Below are 17,463 nucleotides of genomic sequence, written 5' to 3' on the forward strand. Positions count from 1 at the left end.
AGGAAGGAAGGAAGGAAGGAAGGAAGGAAGGAAGGAAGGAAAAGGAAAAACGAGCCAGGCTTGATGATGAAGACAAACAGGATTCCGTGCTGCAGTCTGGTGTGTAGCTCAGCAGTAGAGCACTTTCCTAGTGGCTGTGATGGGTATGATGCCCAGCACCCCTCCCGCAGCCCCATCGATTTGATTTTGCCCCTGCCCCCAGATACACAGCCTGCAGCCAGGATTCAGAAGCAAATAGCTTCCTTTGAGGGAGGGAAGATTCTGAGAGGTCCCCAAGAGGCGACTGGGACTGTGAGGCAGATTTAAATTAAAGAGTAGAAATAAGGACGTTAGAGCATTTATCGCATCTGGTATTAGTTTGGCCAAAGGACCAGAAGTGGGGGTGAGAGCTGGCCACACCTCCCTCCCCAGCCCACCCAGCCCATGTGCCCCTCTGCACCCCCAGGAGGAGTACATACAGGAGGGCATCCGCTGGACCCCCATCGAGTACTTCAACAACAAAGTCGTCTGCGATCTCATCGAAAGCAAGCTGGTGAGGGCTGGACGCCTTGGGCATGGGCCTGGGAGACCCCGAAGTGGGGCGTAGCACCTGTGGGGCCCCTCGCTTTACCCCAGAATCAGGCCTGCAGCGCGAGGCCGCCAGCTCCCTCATCCACTGACTCTGCCCTCCCGCGTGTATTTCATATATTCATTCAACAAACATTGCCCTGGAGAAACTTCGCAAGCCTCCCACCACCAAGTCTCAGGAAGGGAAAGAGGCCGAGCTCCTTACAGGCTGCCGCACCCCCTCCTGCAGCTTCCACCACACTGCCCCTCACAACCAGCCTCCCCTCCTCCCTCTCCCCAGCCCGGCCACTGTTTTGTCTCCTTTCCTTCTCTTTTTGTTTCAGCCCAGGCTGGCTTTGGGCCTGGTCGGCCAGTCTGGCCTGAGCAATCCTCCTGCCTCAGCCTCCTGAGTGCTAACATGGTAGAGCCTCTTCGGCTGTAATCACTTTTTCATCTTTGGAAGCTCCCGCCACCCACTTTTCTTTCACCCCTCCCCTCCCTCCATCTCTCTGACCAGCGGGGTGGAGCAGGGTCCCTCACACACCCCACCAGCTGACACCCCACCCCCTGCCCACCCGGGTTCCCCGCAGAGCCCCCCGGGCATCATGAGCGTGCTGGACGACGTGTGCGCCACTATGCACGCCACGGGTGGCGGCGCAGACCAGACGCTGCTGCAGAAGCTGCAGGCGGCCGTGGGCACCCACGAGCACTTTAACAGCTGGAGCGGCGGCTTCGTCATCCACCACTATGCGGGCAAGGTGCGTGACACCTGGCCATCACCCTGGCCCCTCGGGTGGTCTCCTCACAGCCCCCAGCGACTCTCAGACTCCAAAGATCCTGCCCGGATCCCCTCGCAGGGCTGCGGGACTCCACTGACTGAGCTCTCCTGCTGCTAAATGCCCCCTACCTTCGTCCCCCCTCAGGACACCACCCCCAACTCACCTGACACACCAGCCCCCCAGCGAGCCCAGGCCCACACAGCACCCCAGCCCACCAACCTGAACCGTAGCTTCCTCCAAGCCGGGCCAGGAGACAGCCCAGCCTCTCTGGACTGCAAGCCCCAGCCCCCACCCCACCGCCCAGCTGTCCACCTCCCTCCCCCAGGTCTCCTACGACGCCAGCGGCTTCTGTGAGAGGAACAGGGACGTCCTCTTCTCTGACCTCGTGGAGCTGATGCAGAGCAGTGAGCAGTGAGTGCACGGGCCTGGGCGTGGGGCAGAGGCCACATGGGGTGCGGGATTTGGAGACCACTGCGTCTTTCCCAGAGCTCCCCCGGCCTGTGGGGCTGGCTGTGGCGCTAGGAAATGGTCCTGATCTAGAAGTCATTATAAATCTTGTAAACAGGGGGGTCCTGGCCCTAGCTCAGTCCTTTAAGTGGCTGCTTCCACAAAGCTGTCAGCCTCAGGTTGCTGGAGTTCGAACCTCACAACTCTCCCGCTGGCCAAAAGCGCCCTGAAGGCATTCGAGGAACCAAAATAAATAAATAAATAAATAAATAAATAAATAAATAAATAAATAAATATAAAAAAAATAAATCTTGTAAACAGCCCATATGGCCGTGGACAAATAAACAGATGAAGCAAATATGGTATTTACACAAAGATGGAGTACTACTCAGCCCTAAGAAGGGTAAATTTGAGTCATTCACAGGAAAACAGAAGCACTTTGAGACTGCAGGTCTGGGGACCTGCTCTTAGCTCAGTTGTTTAAGCGCCTGTTTATGCAAAGGCAGTCAGGAGCAGGATTCCACGGTTCGATCCCCAACTCCACCTGCCTTACCAGACCTGCCCTTCAGGCAACCTGAGCCACACACACAAAAAAAAAGTCCTTTGGGCCAGGGAGATGGCTCAGTAGAATAAGTGCTTGCCTGGCAAGGGCAAGGGCCTGAGTTCAGTCCCCAGTTCTGCCAAAAAATAAATAAATAAATTAAATCAAAGGTTGAGAAGAAAAAAGGTCTTGGTATGATCACAAAACCAGTCGGTAGGGACAAGAATGGAGGTAGCTGGGTGGTTAAGTGTTGAAAAATGCCTCGATACTACCCCGAAAGCTCTTGAGCCATGGGGAGAAACAGAGATACCAGATTTCAGAGCAGTGCGAGGTGGACTCACAGATTTTAGCAAAAATCAAAGCTGTTCCTCAGCTCCAGGGCTACCCGTAATCCGTTTTTGCTCTGACAAATGGAATTTCTCCTCAAATTAATGTTCTAAATTTCTTACTAAGAACCTAATTAAATAACTGATACATGTAAAATAATAATAACAATAATAAATAAAAGATAAGAGAGTAGAAAACAGGAGGTGGGCCTTTTGCAGATGGAAGGGGATCTGGGGACGGAGGCAAACAGGAGAAAAGTAACAAGGACTCAGAGCATATAGACTCATACCAACTCTGCAGGATGAAACTTGGGGCCGGGGAGATGGCTCAGTGGAATAAGCGCTTCCCTGGCAAGCCAAGCACAAGGGCCTGAGTTCATTGTTCTTACAAGTTGTTTTACTTTGTTTTGTTTCATTTCATGATGCTGAGGATGAAATCTAGTACTACATCCCTAGCCCTTACTCTTATTATTATTATTTTTTTTTATTTTTATTTATTTTTTTTTTTTTGTGGAACCGAGGATTGAACTCAGGCCCTAACGCTTGCCAAGGTAAGCGTTTTATTACTCCGTGTTTTGGACAGTGATTACATTCTTTGTATGGAGTTGGACCACCTACAGGATGCATCTTTTCAAAAAAATTATTTATTTATTTATTTATTTATTTATTTATTTATTTGATACAGTGTCTCGCTACGCATTTCGGACTCATAGTGATCCTCCTGTCTCAGCCTCCCAGTGCTGGGATTATAGGCGTGCACCACCAAGCCCAGTTTCCAGGCAGGCACGGTGCACCCAGGGTTCCAGGGCTTGCTCAGCATGAGGTACTGGGGATCAAACCCTGGGCCTTGTGCTTGCCAGGCAGGTGCTTCGACCACCGAGCTATCTCCCAGCCCTATAAGATGCATCTTAATTTTTTCTTCCTCCTCTTCCCTCCTTTCCCCGCCTTCATCTCAATCCCCTTCCCATTTGAAAAAGATCCCCAAACTTATCTTTTATTTGTTCTTTATTTCTATGTTGAGTTTCTCGTGTGAGAGAAACCATGTAGCATTTAAGCCCATGTGACTAACTCCCGTCACTTTGCATTATGGCCCGAAGGTGCACCCACGTCCCTAAAATGACTCAGGTTTGTCGTCTGTTAGGTAAAGTACTCTCCTCGGTGTGCAAAAAGCACCTGCAGTGCTAAGCAGTTTATTCTAGTTTACGGTGTGTAGAGGTTTCGTCCTGCTCAGCCGTCTCCGAGGCACGTGGCCGAGAGGCCTGGTGGAAGAAAGGCGGGTCACCTCACGGCAAGCAGGAGGCAGAGAGCCGAGTGGGAGCCAGGAAGGGAGCCAGGCGCCTCCGGGTCAGCCCTCAGCGGCCTGCCTCTTCTGACCAGGCCCCACCTTCCAACAGCAGTCAGCCCTAATGTCCCTATAATCCAGTCGCCTCCCCAGGCTCCTCCTGGGATCACCTGAGGCTTTAGGGGGATTAGATATGAACCACAACACTGATCACAAAGACTACAGTATAGGGCCAGCCAGACAGCTCAGTGGATTACAGTGCCTGCTAAGGTGGAAGGTTCGATCCCTGGTGTGCCATGCCAGCCCACCCCTGGGGGTGCACTGAGATGGCAATTGAGACAGGGCGTGGTGGTGCGCACCTGTAATCCCAGCGCTTGGGAGGCTGAAAACAGGAGGGTCACTATGAGTCTGATCTGTGTAGTGAGACCCTGAAGACCCTGTGCTAAATACAAAAAAACCCTAAAATGTGCCCCACCCCTCCGCCCTTCCCGCTCCCCTCCCCTCCCCCTCCATTCTCCCCCTTCTCCACCTTTCCCTCCTCCACCCTTCCCTTCCCCCCTCTCCCTTCCCCTTTCCCTTCTCCTTTCCCTTCCCCTGCCGCAGCTGTGGCAGCCCCAACCCTGGGCCAGGATGTTGTGGGCTCCAGTTGCTCCCTAACTCCCTGTCCCCTGCCCAGGGCCTTCCTTCGGATGCTCTTTCCTGAGAAACTGGATGTGGACAAGAAGGGCCGCCCCAGCACTGCTGGCTCCAAGATCAAGGTGGGCCTGGGGTATGCAGGATGAAGTTTGGGGGTGAAGGATCCTGCCACAGACCCAGCTCCTTTACTGGTTTAACATCCACCCAAGATCTCTCTGAGGTCCCCTGTAGCCATCATTTAGGGAGCTGGATTGGACAAACATCCTTGGCTTGTTCAATCCCCAGTTCTGAAAAAAAAAAAAATCCTTGGCTTGATCACTTGCTCTTTTTGATTTTATTTGTTTCTTTCTTATAGTACCAGAGCTGGAACCACAGGGCCTTGCACCAGCCCTGCCCCCAACCCACTTTTCCTTTTAAGGCTGTACAATTTGCATGCCATACACTTGCTCATCCTCCTGCATCGTAGCTCAGTGGCATTCTCTGTGTGCGCGTGCTTGGTCCTCCAGAGCTCTCAGCTTCTCATACTCAACTCTGTCCCCAAGACATGCTCAGTCCCCAGCACCTCCCCGACACCCACTGTCTACTTCCTGTCTCTGGATCCAATGGCTCTGGGAATGCTTGGGATGTGGGACTGCACAGTGTTGTCATTTTGTGTCTGCCGATGTCACTCAGCCTCCTGTCCTCAAGTTCCATCCATGTCATAGCACACAGAATTTCCTTCCTTAGTTGGGCGTGGTGGTGCACCCCTGCCATCCCAGCACTTGGGAGGCTGAGGCAGGAGGATCGATGCAAGCCTGGGCTACATAGTAAACTCAAGGCCAGCATCAACTACACAGCAAGAGCCTGTCTCAGAGAGAGGAAAAAAAAGTTTAGGATTTCCTGTTATATATCCACATAATAATCACTTCTCAGCTTTTTGGCTAAGCTCAAGTATATCTGCCTGAATAATATTCCACTATAAGGATCACTACATTATTGTCTCTTTATTCATCTGTTGGACATTTAGTTCGCTTCCACTTTTGTTTTTCTATTTATGTATTTAGTACAGGGTCTCAGTAGGCAGCTCGGACTCATAGTGATCCTCCTGTTTTCAGCCTCCCCAGCTCTGGGATTACAGGTGCACACATCACACCTGGACTCGGTTGCTGGCTCAGTGTGCCCCGGGGGCCCGGTGTGTGGGACGTGCTGGATGTGCGCGACTGAGGATCGAACCCTGGTCCCTGCACTTGCCAAAGCAGGCACTTAGTCTGCTGAGCTACCTCACCAGCCTGTTTCCACTTTGGGCTACTGCAACTCATGCTGCCTTGGACATGGGCTCCCATCCTGTTTGTTTTTGAGATGGGCTCTCGCTTTGTAGTCCAGGCTGGCCCCTCACCTTGGAGCACAGTCTGGGTCTCTCATGCACCTCACACCTGGAACCACGTCCAGACTGCATCCCCTTTTCCCAGGGGTGACTCAGGCCAGGCATGGTGATGCACACCTATAATCCCAGCCCTCTGGAAGGCTGAGGCAGGAAGATGGGAAGTTCAAGCCCAGCGTGGGCCACTTAGTGAAACCCTGCCTCTCACGGGGGCTGACGCACACCCAAGGCTGACCTCTCCAGTACACGCAGTTCAGACTCCTAAAGTCCATGAGCCTTGAAGGAGCGGTGGAAGTGTTCTGGGCAACTTGGTTTCCTGAGGATTCTGTTACTCAGTCAGCAAACACTTCCTGAGCACTTCCCATCCGGCCCAGTATCTGTTGGATGCACAGACAGCAGCACTGCTAGTCCTGGGGTGGAGCTGGTGACACGCAGTGCACTCATGAAACCTCTCCCGAGACCCTGGGGTGTCCGGGTCTTGGGTGTGGAGGGGCCGAGCACAGGGGCATCTGGGCATTCCTCACCCCGCCTTCTGTGACCCAGAAACAAGCCAATGACCTGGTGGCCACGCTGAAGAGGTGCACGCCCCACTACATCCGCTGCATCAAGCCCAACGAGACCAAGAAGCCCCGGGACTGGGAGGAGAGCAGGTGATGCCCTGGCACTGCCGACTGTGCCACTTGGTGCCACCTGACCCACACACTGTCCCCAAATGCAGGGCTCACTTGGGCCTGGCCCCTGAGACCAGGTTACAGATAGACTTGATCGAGCCCCCAGCCAGCACCCAGAGGGACCCATGGGCCAGCACGGCCTCCCCAACTCCACCGCGATGGATGCAGACTCCTGTCCTCAGACCCCACCCCAAGAAGGGACTCCCGACTCCACGTTGCACCCCCGAGCTGTCCCGCACCAAGTCGGACCCCAGGCCCTGGTCTGTCCTCTCCTGCCCCAGGGTCAAGCACCAGGTAGAATACCTGGGCCTGCGGGAGAACATACGCGTGCGCAGAGCCGGCTTCGCCTACCGCCGCCAGTTCGCTAAGTTTCTGCAGAGGTGAGCGCCCCTCGCATGCACCCTGCGCCTGTGCATCTGCATCCCTGACAATCATTCTAAGCCGTACTGCCCTCGGCCCCAGGTACGCCATCCTGACCCCAGAAACGTGGCCACGATGGCGTGGGGACGAACGCCAGGGTGTCCAGCACCTGCTTCGGGCCGTCAACATGGAGCCTGACCAGTACCAGATGGGGGACACCAAGGTCTTCGTCAAGAACCCGGAGTCGGTGAGTTGGGAGGGGAGTGAGGGAGAGGAGAGAGGCCAGAGACAGAGAATGGGAAACAAAAGAAGGGCCAGAGGAAGAGAAACTGGAAAGCAGAGGAAGAGGGAGAGATTGAGAGAGACACAAAGAACAAAAAGAAAAGAAAAAGAAATTGAAATTGAAAGAGGAGAAACTAAGTAAAGTCAGTTTACTGACGATTGTGCCGTCCCAAATATTCAGGAAGCTGAGGCAGGAGGATCACCATAGTTCAAGGCTACATATGAGTTCAAGGCCAGCCTGAATGACACAGAGACTCTTTCAAAAAAAATAAATAAATTATTTTAAAAGCTCTGGAGATGTAGTTCATTGTGAAGGCCCTGGGCTCAATCCTCAGCACTACAAATAAATAAATAGATAAGTGAAGAAATTATCTTAGGGCCAGCGAGATAGCTCAGCAGACTAAGCGCCTGCTTAGGCAAGCATAGGAGCTGGGGTTCAATCCTGGCACCACAGGCCCCACCAGCCCCACCCCGAGGTGCCCGCTGAGCCAGCCACCGAGACTGGGCGTGGTGATGCACGCCTGTAATCCCAGCACTGGGGAGACTGGAAACAAGGATCGCTACAAGTCCGATCTGTGTAGTGAGACCCTGTAGACCCTGCACTAAGTACACACACACACACACAAAAATAAATAAATAAATAAAATAAAATAAAGAAAGAAATCTTAATGGAGTCTTTCTCATCCCATATTGAGTTTATGTTAAATGATTTTTTTTTTTTAATGTATTTGGTACAGGGTCTCACTACGCAGCTCAGACTCGTAGTGGTCCTCCTGTTCAGCCTCCACAGTGCTGCAATTTAAGGCACCTGTCACCACACCTGGTCTAGGTGGCTGGCTCTGCACGCCCAGAGCGACAGAATGATTCTTTTCTTTTCTTTTCTTTCTTTATTTCTTTCTTTCTTTCTTTCTTTTTTCTTTTCTTTTCTTTCTTTATTTCTTTCTTTCTTTCTTTCTTTTTTTTTTTTTTTTTTTTTTTTCTGTATTTTAGGGAAGGGTCTACAGGGTGTTCAGTGTTTCACTACTAGAACGGACTTGTAGTGAATCTCCTGTTGATAGCCTCCCAAGAATGATTCTTTTTTTTTCTTTTTCTTTTTTTGGTGGAACCGGGGATTGAACTCAGGCCTTCGTGCTTGCCAGGGAAGTGATTATTTCACTGAGCCAGCTCCCCGGCCCCGCTTATGGGTTTTTATTTTGTTTTGGTTTGGGATTTTGAGTTTGGTTTGGTTTGATTTTTTTGAGACAGGATCTAAGTATGGGGCCCAGGCTAGCTTTGAACTCACGGCAGCTGTCTTTAAATAAAGCAGAGAAAACATAAACTAGAATTAAGGCCAGGGAGACAGTTTAATGGCATAAGTGCCTGGCTGGCATAGACAAGGTCCGGAGTTCGATCTCTGATACTGAAGGAAAAAAAATAAAAGAATTTAAACATTCACTTTTTTTAAAATTTCACTGCATATTTTCTTTCTTTCTTTTTCTTTCTTTTTTTCTTTAAACTGGGAATCAAACTCAGGACCTTCCACTTGCCAGGCCACCACTGTACCACAGAACTATCTCCCTGGCCCCTATATTTTCTTTTTAAAAGTTCAATTTTATCATATTTTATTTTTGTTTTGGTGCTGTTTGTTTGTTTGTTTAAGCTTTTTGGACACAGGGTCTTCCTACATAACCCAGGATGACATTGAATTTGTGACAGCCTCCAAAAAATTCTGAGATTACAGACATGCACCACTATACCCACCTCCAGTTTTATTTTATTTATTTATTTTGTTCATGTATTTAGTACAGGGTCTACAGAATCTCATAGTAATCCTGTTTTCGGTTTCCCAAAGGCTGGGATTACAGGCATGGCGCCACCACGCCGTCTCATTGGCAGTCCCATTGGCAGTCTCAGCGTGCCCCAGGGGCGGGCCCAGCATGGCAAGCCGGAGGGCTGAACCCCCAGTCCTTGTGTCTGCCTAAGCAGGCACTTTAATCCACTGAGCTATCTGGCCAGCCCTTATTTTGGTTCTTTTTGATACCATGAGTTGAACTTGGGACCTTGGGCTTGCCAGGGAGGTGCTTATGACATGAGCTATATCACCAGCCACCCCAGCTTGTTTTGTTTTCTAGGTTTCTGTTTGTCTTTGGCGGTGGGATGTTGAGACAGAGTCCCACGGCACAGTTCAGACTGGCCTTGAACTCACTGTCGCTAGCGCAGGCTAGCCTCAACTCAGTGCTCCTCCTGCCTCAGCCTTCCTCGTGGGCATGCACAGGTTTATTTTCAACAGTATTCCCACCTTCACTGATTGACAGCAGCATGTCTTTTGTCACTAATTTTGTTTCCCAAGCCGCTGTCCTGCTCTGACTGCCCTACAACCACCACAGTATCCTCTACACACCCACACAAACACTGTGCTTTATTTGGGTTTGATTTGCTTTTACTGGAGATTGAAACCAGAGTCTCATACTGAATTACATCTGCAGTCCATTGTACTCTATATTTTGAGATAGGATCTCACTGAATTGCCCAGATTTGCCTCAACCTGGCAATCCTCCTGCCTCAGCCTCCCAGAGCGCTGGTATGACAGGCATCCACAGCTTCACCTGGCTTGGAGGAAGACAAAATTTTGGCTGTGGTGTATGCACATGCGTGTGGGTGGCAGTGAGCAGAAGTGTGTGGGTGGCGAGGGCCTGGGGGAAACCAAGAGGGCAGCCTGCAGGGGGCCCCAGAACCCACTGCCCCTCCCTCCGGCCCAGCTCTTCCTCTTGGAGGAGATGCGAGAGCGGAAGTTCGACGGCTTTGCCCGCACCATTCAGAAGGCGTGGAGGCAGCACGTGGCAGTGCGCAAGCACGAGGAGATGCGGCAGGAAGGTGAGAGGCCTCAGTGGGCCGGTGTGGGAGCCGTGCCACTCGCGGAGGCAGGCCATGACCTCTACTCTCCCCTTGCACCAACAGCCTGCAACATCCTGCTCAACAAGAAGGAGCGGAGGCGTAACAGCATCAACCGCAACTTCGTCGGGGACTACCTGGGCCTGGAGGAGCGGCCTGAGCTGCGCCAGTTCCTGGGCAAAAGGGAGCGGGTGGACTTCGCCGACTCGGTCACCAAGTACGATCGCCGCTTCAAGGTGAGGCAGCGGGAGGGGGCGCGTCCAAATCCTCATTGCCAGCTGGCCCGGCTCCTCCACTACAGATGGATGCTCTGGCCCTAAAGGCCCCAGCATGGGTGTGTGCCCGTGTCACCTCGCCCGTCCCAGGGACACACAGATGGGGTGTCACCTGTGCCAGACACTCTGTCCCTCACATTCACCCTCACTTGACCCACTGTCACCGAGGACACTGTCTCCCAGGCCAGAAATCCATGCTGCCCCCACAAGAAAACTGCAGAGTAGGTACACCCTGAGATACCCCTATACACCTACCTGCCGGGACACTACCACCTGCTGTGTGTGTCTGTGTGTGTGTGTGTGTGTCACACACATCCTCACCTGATCTCATCAGCCTCAGATTCCAGGCAAGAGCTTATTCCACTGAGTCATCTCCCAGACCCTCAGCCTCAGACTCCAGGCACCTGGCCTGACACATACCCTCACCTACTCGACACAGGTCTGAATGCCAGCCCGTGTAGTTCATATGTACACTGACCACTAGGCATGCACATGGCCCCCATACGCTCATGCAGCTACCTGATTCACACAACCATATACGAACCCTTCCTTCCCTCAACTGGGCTGGGTTGTACAGCCTGCAGGCAGAGCACATGCTTACCATGTGTGAGAACCTGGGTTCTGTCCCAAGCACCACAAAGCAACAGAGCTGGCTATCATCCCGGGCACCGTCACATGGTCCAGGAGTTTGTATCTAGCCCCCGCCCTCAGCAGCACTCCGGGAAGGAGCTCCGAAGGGCCCTTTGACCCTGTCTTTTGTCTTTCGCCCTGGAGGTCATATCTTAGGCACCCATGTCCACCAGGTGCTGTGCCTGCCTTACCTGTTCACTGGCTGGGTACCCCTTTCTAACCAAAATACCTTCACTTTTACATCCTTTTCTTGTCTCTTTGTTTTGTTTTGGTTTTTGAGACAGGCTCTCATTACGTAGCCCAAGCTGGTCTTGAACTCCGTATATAGCTGAGGCTCTGGTCTCAAACGTGTGGCATTCCTTCTGCCTCAGCCTTCCAAGTGCTGGGATTATAGGCATACACCACTACGACCAGCTGCTTCTGTTTCTTATCTACTCAACCGGGCATGGTGGTGCATGCCTGTAGCCACATCTATTTGGAAGGCTGAGGTAGTAGTATCACAAGTTCAAGTCCAGCATGGACAATTTAGTGAGCGACTGTCTCAAAATTTAAAAATCATCCAGGTGTGGTAGTACATACCTATAATCCCAGCACTCAGGAGGCTGAGGCAGAAGGATCATTTTGAGTTCAGGGCCAGCCGAGCTACACAGTGAGACAAAAAAAAAAAAAAAAAAAAGAAAGAAAGAAAGAAAGAAAGAAAGAAAGAAAGAAAGAAAGAAAGAAAGAAAAGAAGGAAAGAAAAATGAAAAACAAAGTAAAAGGGCTGGAGATACTAGTTCAGTGGTACAACAGGGAGGCCCTGGGTTCTATCCCATTCCATTTGTTTATTGAGAAAAAAAATTAATTTATTAATAACTCATCTGCCTTGCCCCAGAGGGTGGCACTTCTCTCACCTGACCCACACTCGTTTGCTGAACTACCAGCACCACCCCTATGTCCAGGGCCGACCCTCCAAGGCCAGGCTGGCTGGACCCCAGGCTCCAGCCACCAACCTCTGGTCCTGATGCCCGCAGCCCATCAAGCGGGACTTGATCCTGACCCCCAAGTGTGTGTATGTGATCGGCCGAGAGAAGATGAAGAAGGGCCCCGAGAAGGGCCAGGTGCGTGAAGTCTTGAAGAAGAAGGTGGAGCTGCAGACCCTGCGGGGAGTGTCCCTCAGGTGAGGCCTGGCCTGCCTGCCCACCCATGTGACCTTCGCCACCCTCTGTCCCCACTCCTGTACCTGCAGCCCTTTCTTGTGCGACCTGCTGCCTCACGTGCACTCAGGATCTCGCGTGTCCACACCGTCGGTCCCTGCGCCTTCCCCTCCCCTGCGGCACTCACGGGCAGTTCTGCACCCCCACCTGTCACTCATCTGTCACCTGGCTGACCTTCTGCCCCACTCCAGCACCAGACAGGACGACTTCTTCATCCTCCAAGAGGATGCGGCCGACAGCTTCCTGGAGAGCGTCTTCAAGACCGAGTTCGTCAGTCTCCTGTGCAAGCGCTTCGAGGAGGCGGCGCGGAGGCCCCTGCCCCTCACCTTCAGCGACACGTACGTCTCTACCCCGCACTGCGGCCCTGCGCCCCCTCGCTAGCCCCAGCTGGCGCCCCCAAACTTCCTCCTCTCCCCACAGACTACAATTCCGGGTGAAGAAGGAGGGCTGGGGAGGAGGCAGCACCCGCAGCGTCACCTTCGCCCGCGGTTCCGGCGACTTGGCCGTGCTCAAAGCCAGTGGCCGGGGCCTCGTGGTCAGCGTGGGAGATGGGCTGCCCAAGAGCTCCAGTGAGTCTGCGCAGAAGCGCGGGGTAGGGAGTGGGAGGAGTGGGGCTGAGCCAAAGGGGCGTGGCATGGAAGAGGCGAGGGCTGGGGGACCAATCAGGTCTGAGGGGCGTGGCCTTGCGAGGGCTGCAGAGGGGGCGTGTCTAGAGACGGAGACAAAGAAGGCCTTGGAGTAGTGACCAATGAATGTGAACTGTAGAGGGACGTGGCCAGAGACAACCCCAGAGCTGATTAATAGGGGGTGTGTCCTGGGGTGGGCGAGCCCACACAGCAAAGTTCGTTAATCAGGCAAATTGCTCTGCCTAACTAAGGGATGGTTCTGGGGACAGAGGCAATGGACCTGAGGGGCAGCGCCTGGAGGTGGAGCCACAGCTTGGAGGGTACTTGGGCAGGGCCAAGAGTTAGGTCTGGCCTGGACATGACCAAATGCCTGCATCCTTTTGTCTTTCAGAACCTACGCGGAAGGGAATGTCCCAGGGGACACACCGAAGGCCAGCCCAGGCCCCAACACGGGCGGCCCCCGGGCCCCCCAGAGGTGAGGCAAAACCCTCATTAAGTGTCTTCCCTTGCCTTTTGTGGACTCTGGCCTAAGCTAGACCCACAGTCAGGGACTCTGACAAGCACCGTGGTCCAGAACGCTGTACGGCACCCTGCCCTTTGCAGAATACATGCTAACCTTAGCATCGTACTCAAAGTCCAACCTTAGCTGGCCACCATTTTGCCAACCCACCCCATTTATTCTCACTTCCAAGACCTTCATTTGAGCTGTTTTCTCTGCTTATCTCCCAAATTCCCACATCACAAGCTCTTATTCTTCCTCCAAAACCCACTCACAAAAGCCCTCTTCTAAGGAGGAGACTCTCTGAAAAGCCTTCCTCTAAGCTGACTCCAGGGTCCCTCCCCAGATCCAGTACTTACCACACTGGGTAGACAGTCTTCCTCAGACTGGTAACTTGGAGCCAGATCTTGCTCAAATATTTGTAGCCTAACCAGTATCTCCATCTTTCTGCCAAAGCCATGGACCGAAATGGGGTGCCCCCCTTAGCCAGAGGAGGCCCCTTAGCCATGGATATCACTCCTGGAAGGAGCTCCCAGAGGCCCCCCCGGGGTCCTCCGTCCTCCACCTTGGGGGCCAGCAGACGTCCCCGCGCACGGCCGCCCTCAGAGCACAACACAGAATTCCTCAACGTGCCTGACCAGGGTGTGGCAGGGTAGGTGGAGGGAGGGCAGCTCCAGGCGGTGGACATGGGGAGGGGCTATGTGGAGCTGTGCTGAACACCTGTGTCCCCCAGGATGCAGAGGAAGCGCAGCATAGGGCAGAGACCTGTGCCCGGTGTAGGCCGACCCAAGCCGCAACCTCGGACGCATGGCCCAAGGTGCCGGGCACTGTACCAGTACATAGGCCAAGACGTGGATGAGCTCAGCTTCAACGTGAATGAGGTCATCGAGATCCTCTTGGAAGGTGTGTGTCCCGGGGCAGGGTCACAGATTGGAAGGTCACCTTCCCTCCTATCCACGGGAAAACTGAGGCAACTAGCTCACAGTGCCACCAAAGATGCTTATAAGCCAGGTTGCACAGCCCAGCTCACCCTGGGTCTGTGCTTCTGGCCTTCTCCACCCCCAGCCCTGATACTGGGGATTGAATCTAGCGCCTTTGCACTGAGCTACATTACCCGTTTTCTAGTTTTCTTTATTGTGAGACCGTGTCTCACCAAGTTGCCCAGGCTGGGCTCTAGCTTGCAATCCTCCTGTCTCAGTCTCCCAAAGCACTGGGATCACAGGTGTGCACCAGGAATAGGACAGACCTGGAGCCCACCTGCAGGCTTTCTCCAGACAGCCAAAAGCGCTCTTCTCCCCCACAGATCCTTCTGGCTGGTGGAAGGGCAGGCTGCATGGCCAGGAGGGCCTCTTCCCAGGAAACTACGTGGAGAAGATCTGACTTGGATTCTGTGACTGTGTCCTTCACAGGGGAGCAGGCATTGCCAGTGGGAGCTATGATTACCTCAGCTACATTGGCCACAATGCTTAAGCCAGTGGCCTCCTGCCCAGCTCCTGGATCCGGGGGTCCCCTCTGCAGCACCCCCTCCTGGACCCTGACCTCCCCCACTTGCTGCCCAAACCTCTATTTCTTCCTGTTTCAACCAGGATTAAGCTGAGTGTGGTAGTGTATACCTGCCATCCAGTTTCTTAGGAGGCTGAGGCAGGAGACTCTCCAGTATGACTCCAGTCAGGGCAATCTAGCAAGAGCCTGTCTTAAAAAGGGGGGAATGGGGAGCTGGGGATGGGGCTCAATGGTAGAGCACTTGCCTAGCATGCATGAGGCCCTGGATTCCATTCCCTAGACTGTAAGAAAACACAGCCAAATGAATCAAAACCAGGATTAACTAGAACCTACCTCCCATCTGCCTTGTGTACAAAATGAATTATGAATTGTGTCCTGTCTTTTTGGTGACGTGCTGGGCATAGGCTGGGATGGAGGGGCCTTGATAAGTGTGACTTCCTTCACCTCCTATCACCTGGCCAGCACACATAGTGAGTGCAAGCTTGGGGTACTAGCATGGGGTGCATCCTGAGCATGCGACAAGGGCTACACAGTCACACGACATTGCTATTTTATGAGAGGAAAAATAGAGGCTCAGAGAAACTCAGTCACTTATCTGAGACCCCCACACAGTAAGCCTTGCACTCCTTGGTCCCCTTTGCCTCATCCAGCAGCTTGGATCTGCAAGGGCTCCTGCTCTGGATAGAGCCCAGGCTTTGCATTCCAGATTCTGTCTGTGCCTAGCCCCAGGGAACAGCCAGGCTGGAGCAGAAGGGGCCGGACTGCTGGGGTCAGAGGGTGGTGGTGGGAGCTGGGCAGGCTGCACAGGGCCAGCGTCAGGGTGTATTCTCCTGTCCTGGGGATGGAGCCCGGGCCTTATGCAGCTCGACGAGGGCTCTGCCGGACAGCCACCCTGTCTGATCTGGACCCCAGACACCACACATGGCTCTGAGCTGGGATGAAGCCCTGGGGGCAGGGCAGGTCCAGGAGAGAACTCTGCAGGGACCATCTGCAACTTCTCCTTCTGCCATCTACCTTGCAAAGCCCAGCTTGGCTGGGAAAAGAATCACAAGTCTGTGGCTGGTCACACGTTGATCAGTGAGAAGAAGCAAAAAGCATTTCGCAATCCCTGGGTAGTCCCTGCATCTGTTGTTTCCCTGGGGTTTGGGGTTTGGGGTTTTTTTTATTCATTCCACCATATAAGCACCACTGTGTGCCTGTCTTTCTGTAAGAGGGGACATGAGAGCTGGGAGATTAGCTCAGTAGGATATGCACTTGCCTGGCAAGCACAAGGTCCTGAGTTCAATCCCTGGTACCATAAAAAAGAAAAAGAAATTGGGCCAGGCGTAGCAATGCCCACCTGTAATCCCAGCTCTTGGGAGGCTGAGGCAGGAGGATTCCAGTTCAAGGCCAGCCTGGACTATAACCCCAAAAAAGAAGGGAGAGACATGGGGGAATTACTCACTTCTCTGCCCTGCCTCGCCTCAGCTCACTAGAAAAGCTGTGATCCCCTCCCAGCATGCCAGGGCAGAGTCCCATGACCCAAATGCCATGGAGGGCACCCTGTTTGTGGAAATCAGGGCCTTCAAGGAAGGCCAGCCACTGAGGTTTGGGCAGGGCGCTGGGGATGGAGAAGACAGCTGTGTGTGCAGCCTAACCCACAGCATCTCATAACTAGGTTACAGCTGTTTGCAGACTGCAAACCTGTCACCACACATCCTGTGGGCTCTGTCACAGAATTTCTTAAATCTAGCCCCTCCCTTCGCTTCCTTGGGGCCCTGTCCCTTCTGAGACCTCACCCCACCCTTCCCTGAATTGCAACAAGGTCTCCCATGCAAGTACACACACACACACACACACACACACACACACACACACACACACACTGTCCCACCCAGCATCAAAATGACCTGTCTTTTAAAATGAATGTTTTCAACTGACTAGTAATAAAAAGAAAAATAATTAAGTAAAACAACACAAAAGTGTGAAAAGTCAGTTTCTCTTAAAAAAAAAAAAAATCCCTCTAGCCCTCCCCACCTATCTGGAGGCTTGTGTGTTCACCTGGCTGTTTTCGTAGAGCCTGAGCCCCAAAGCTGTGCAGTCTAAGCTAAGCGCCACTGCTGAGTGACACCCTCTGCCATGCTTTCTTTGGTCTTGTTTGTAGTACAGAGGCTCAGACCAGGTGCTCTGCTGCTGGACTACCTCCCCAGCCCTGCCCTTCCTTTTTGTCTTTAAAGACCAAATTCTTTTTTTTTTTTTTTTTTTTTTTCCAGAACCAGGGATTGAACTCAGACCCTTGCGCTTCCTAGGGAAGTGCTTATGCTTCTGAGCCATCTCCCCGGCCCCTAAAGACCAAATTCTAAAAAAAAAAAACAACTTTTATTCTGAAACAATTTCAAATTTTCACAAATGGAATAAGAACAGTACAAAGAACATCCATATACGTATTACAGAAAATTCCCCAACTGTTAACACTGGGCACATTCGGTTTCTCATTCCTTTCTTCAATTTGCTCTTCATGCACACACACACACACACACACACACACACACGCATACACGCACACACGCGCGCACACACACATACACACACCCTAATCATTTGCAAAGACATGTCTTTCTTCAACTATTTACAAATAAGCAGCCGATATCATG

At 52.7% G+C, this 17,463-nt stretch overlaps 1 protein-coding gene across 1 annotated transcript in view; it reads left to right on the forward strand.

Moving 5' to 3' along the window:
* The window catches only part of Myo1f (myosin IF), a 37,190-nt gene extending 21,477 nt beyond the window's left edge, over positions 1 to 15,713 (forward strand). Inside the window, exons 13-28 of the mRNA XM_023705087.1 lie at positions 446 to 532; positions 1,137 to 1,304; positions 1,651 to 1,736; positions 4,598 to 4,679; positions 6,461 to 6,567; positions 6,870 to 6,968; positions 7,051 to 7,195; positions 9,969 to 10,083; positions 10,168 to 10,337; positions 12,020 to 12,165; positions 12,394 to 12,540; positions 12,623 to 12,771; positions 13,220 to 13,303; positions 13,784 to 13,979; positions 14,061 to 14,230; positions 14,631 to 15,713. Coding sequence (XP_023560855.1) covers positions 446 to 532; positions 1,137 to 1,304; positions 1,651 to 1,736; positions 4,598 to 4,679; positions 6,461 to 6,567; positions 6,870 to 6,968; positions 7,051 to 7,195; positions 9,969 to 10,083; positions 10,168 to 10,337; positions 12,020 to 12,165; positions 12,394 to 12,540; positions 12,623 to 12,771; positions 13,220 to 13,303; positions 13,784 to 13,979; positions 14,061 to 14,230; positions 14,631 to 14,707 — 2,028 coding nt within the window. The 3' untranslated portion in view covers positions 14,708 to 15,713. The remainder of the gene's footprint in view (positions 1 to 445; positions 533 to 1,136; positions 1,305 to 1,650; positions 1,737 to 4,597; positions 4,680 to 6,460; positions 6,568 to 6,869; positions 6,969 to 7,050; positions 7,196 to 9,968; positions 10,084 to 10,167; positions 10,338 to 12,019; positions 12,166 to 12,393; positions 12,541 to 12,622; positions 12,772 to 13,219; positions 13,304 to 13,783; positions 13,980 to 14,060; positions 14,231 to 14,630) is intronic.
* The last annotated feature ends 1,750 nt before the right edge of the window (positions 15,714 to 17,463 follow it).

This window comes from Octodon degus, unplaced genomic scaffold (assembly GCF_000260255.1).
Source record: "Octodon degus isolate 3935 unplaced genomic scaffold, OctDeg1.0 scaffold00214, whole genome shotgun sequence".
Classification (NCBI taxonomy): Eukaryota; Metazoa; Chordata; class Mammalia; order Rodentia; family Octodontidae; genus Octodon; species Octodon degus.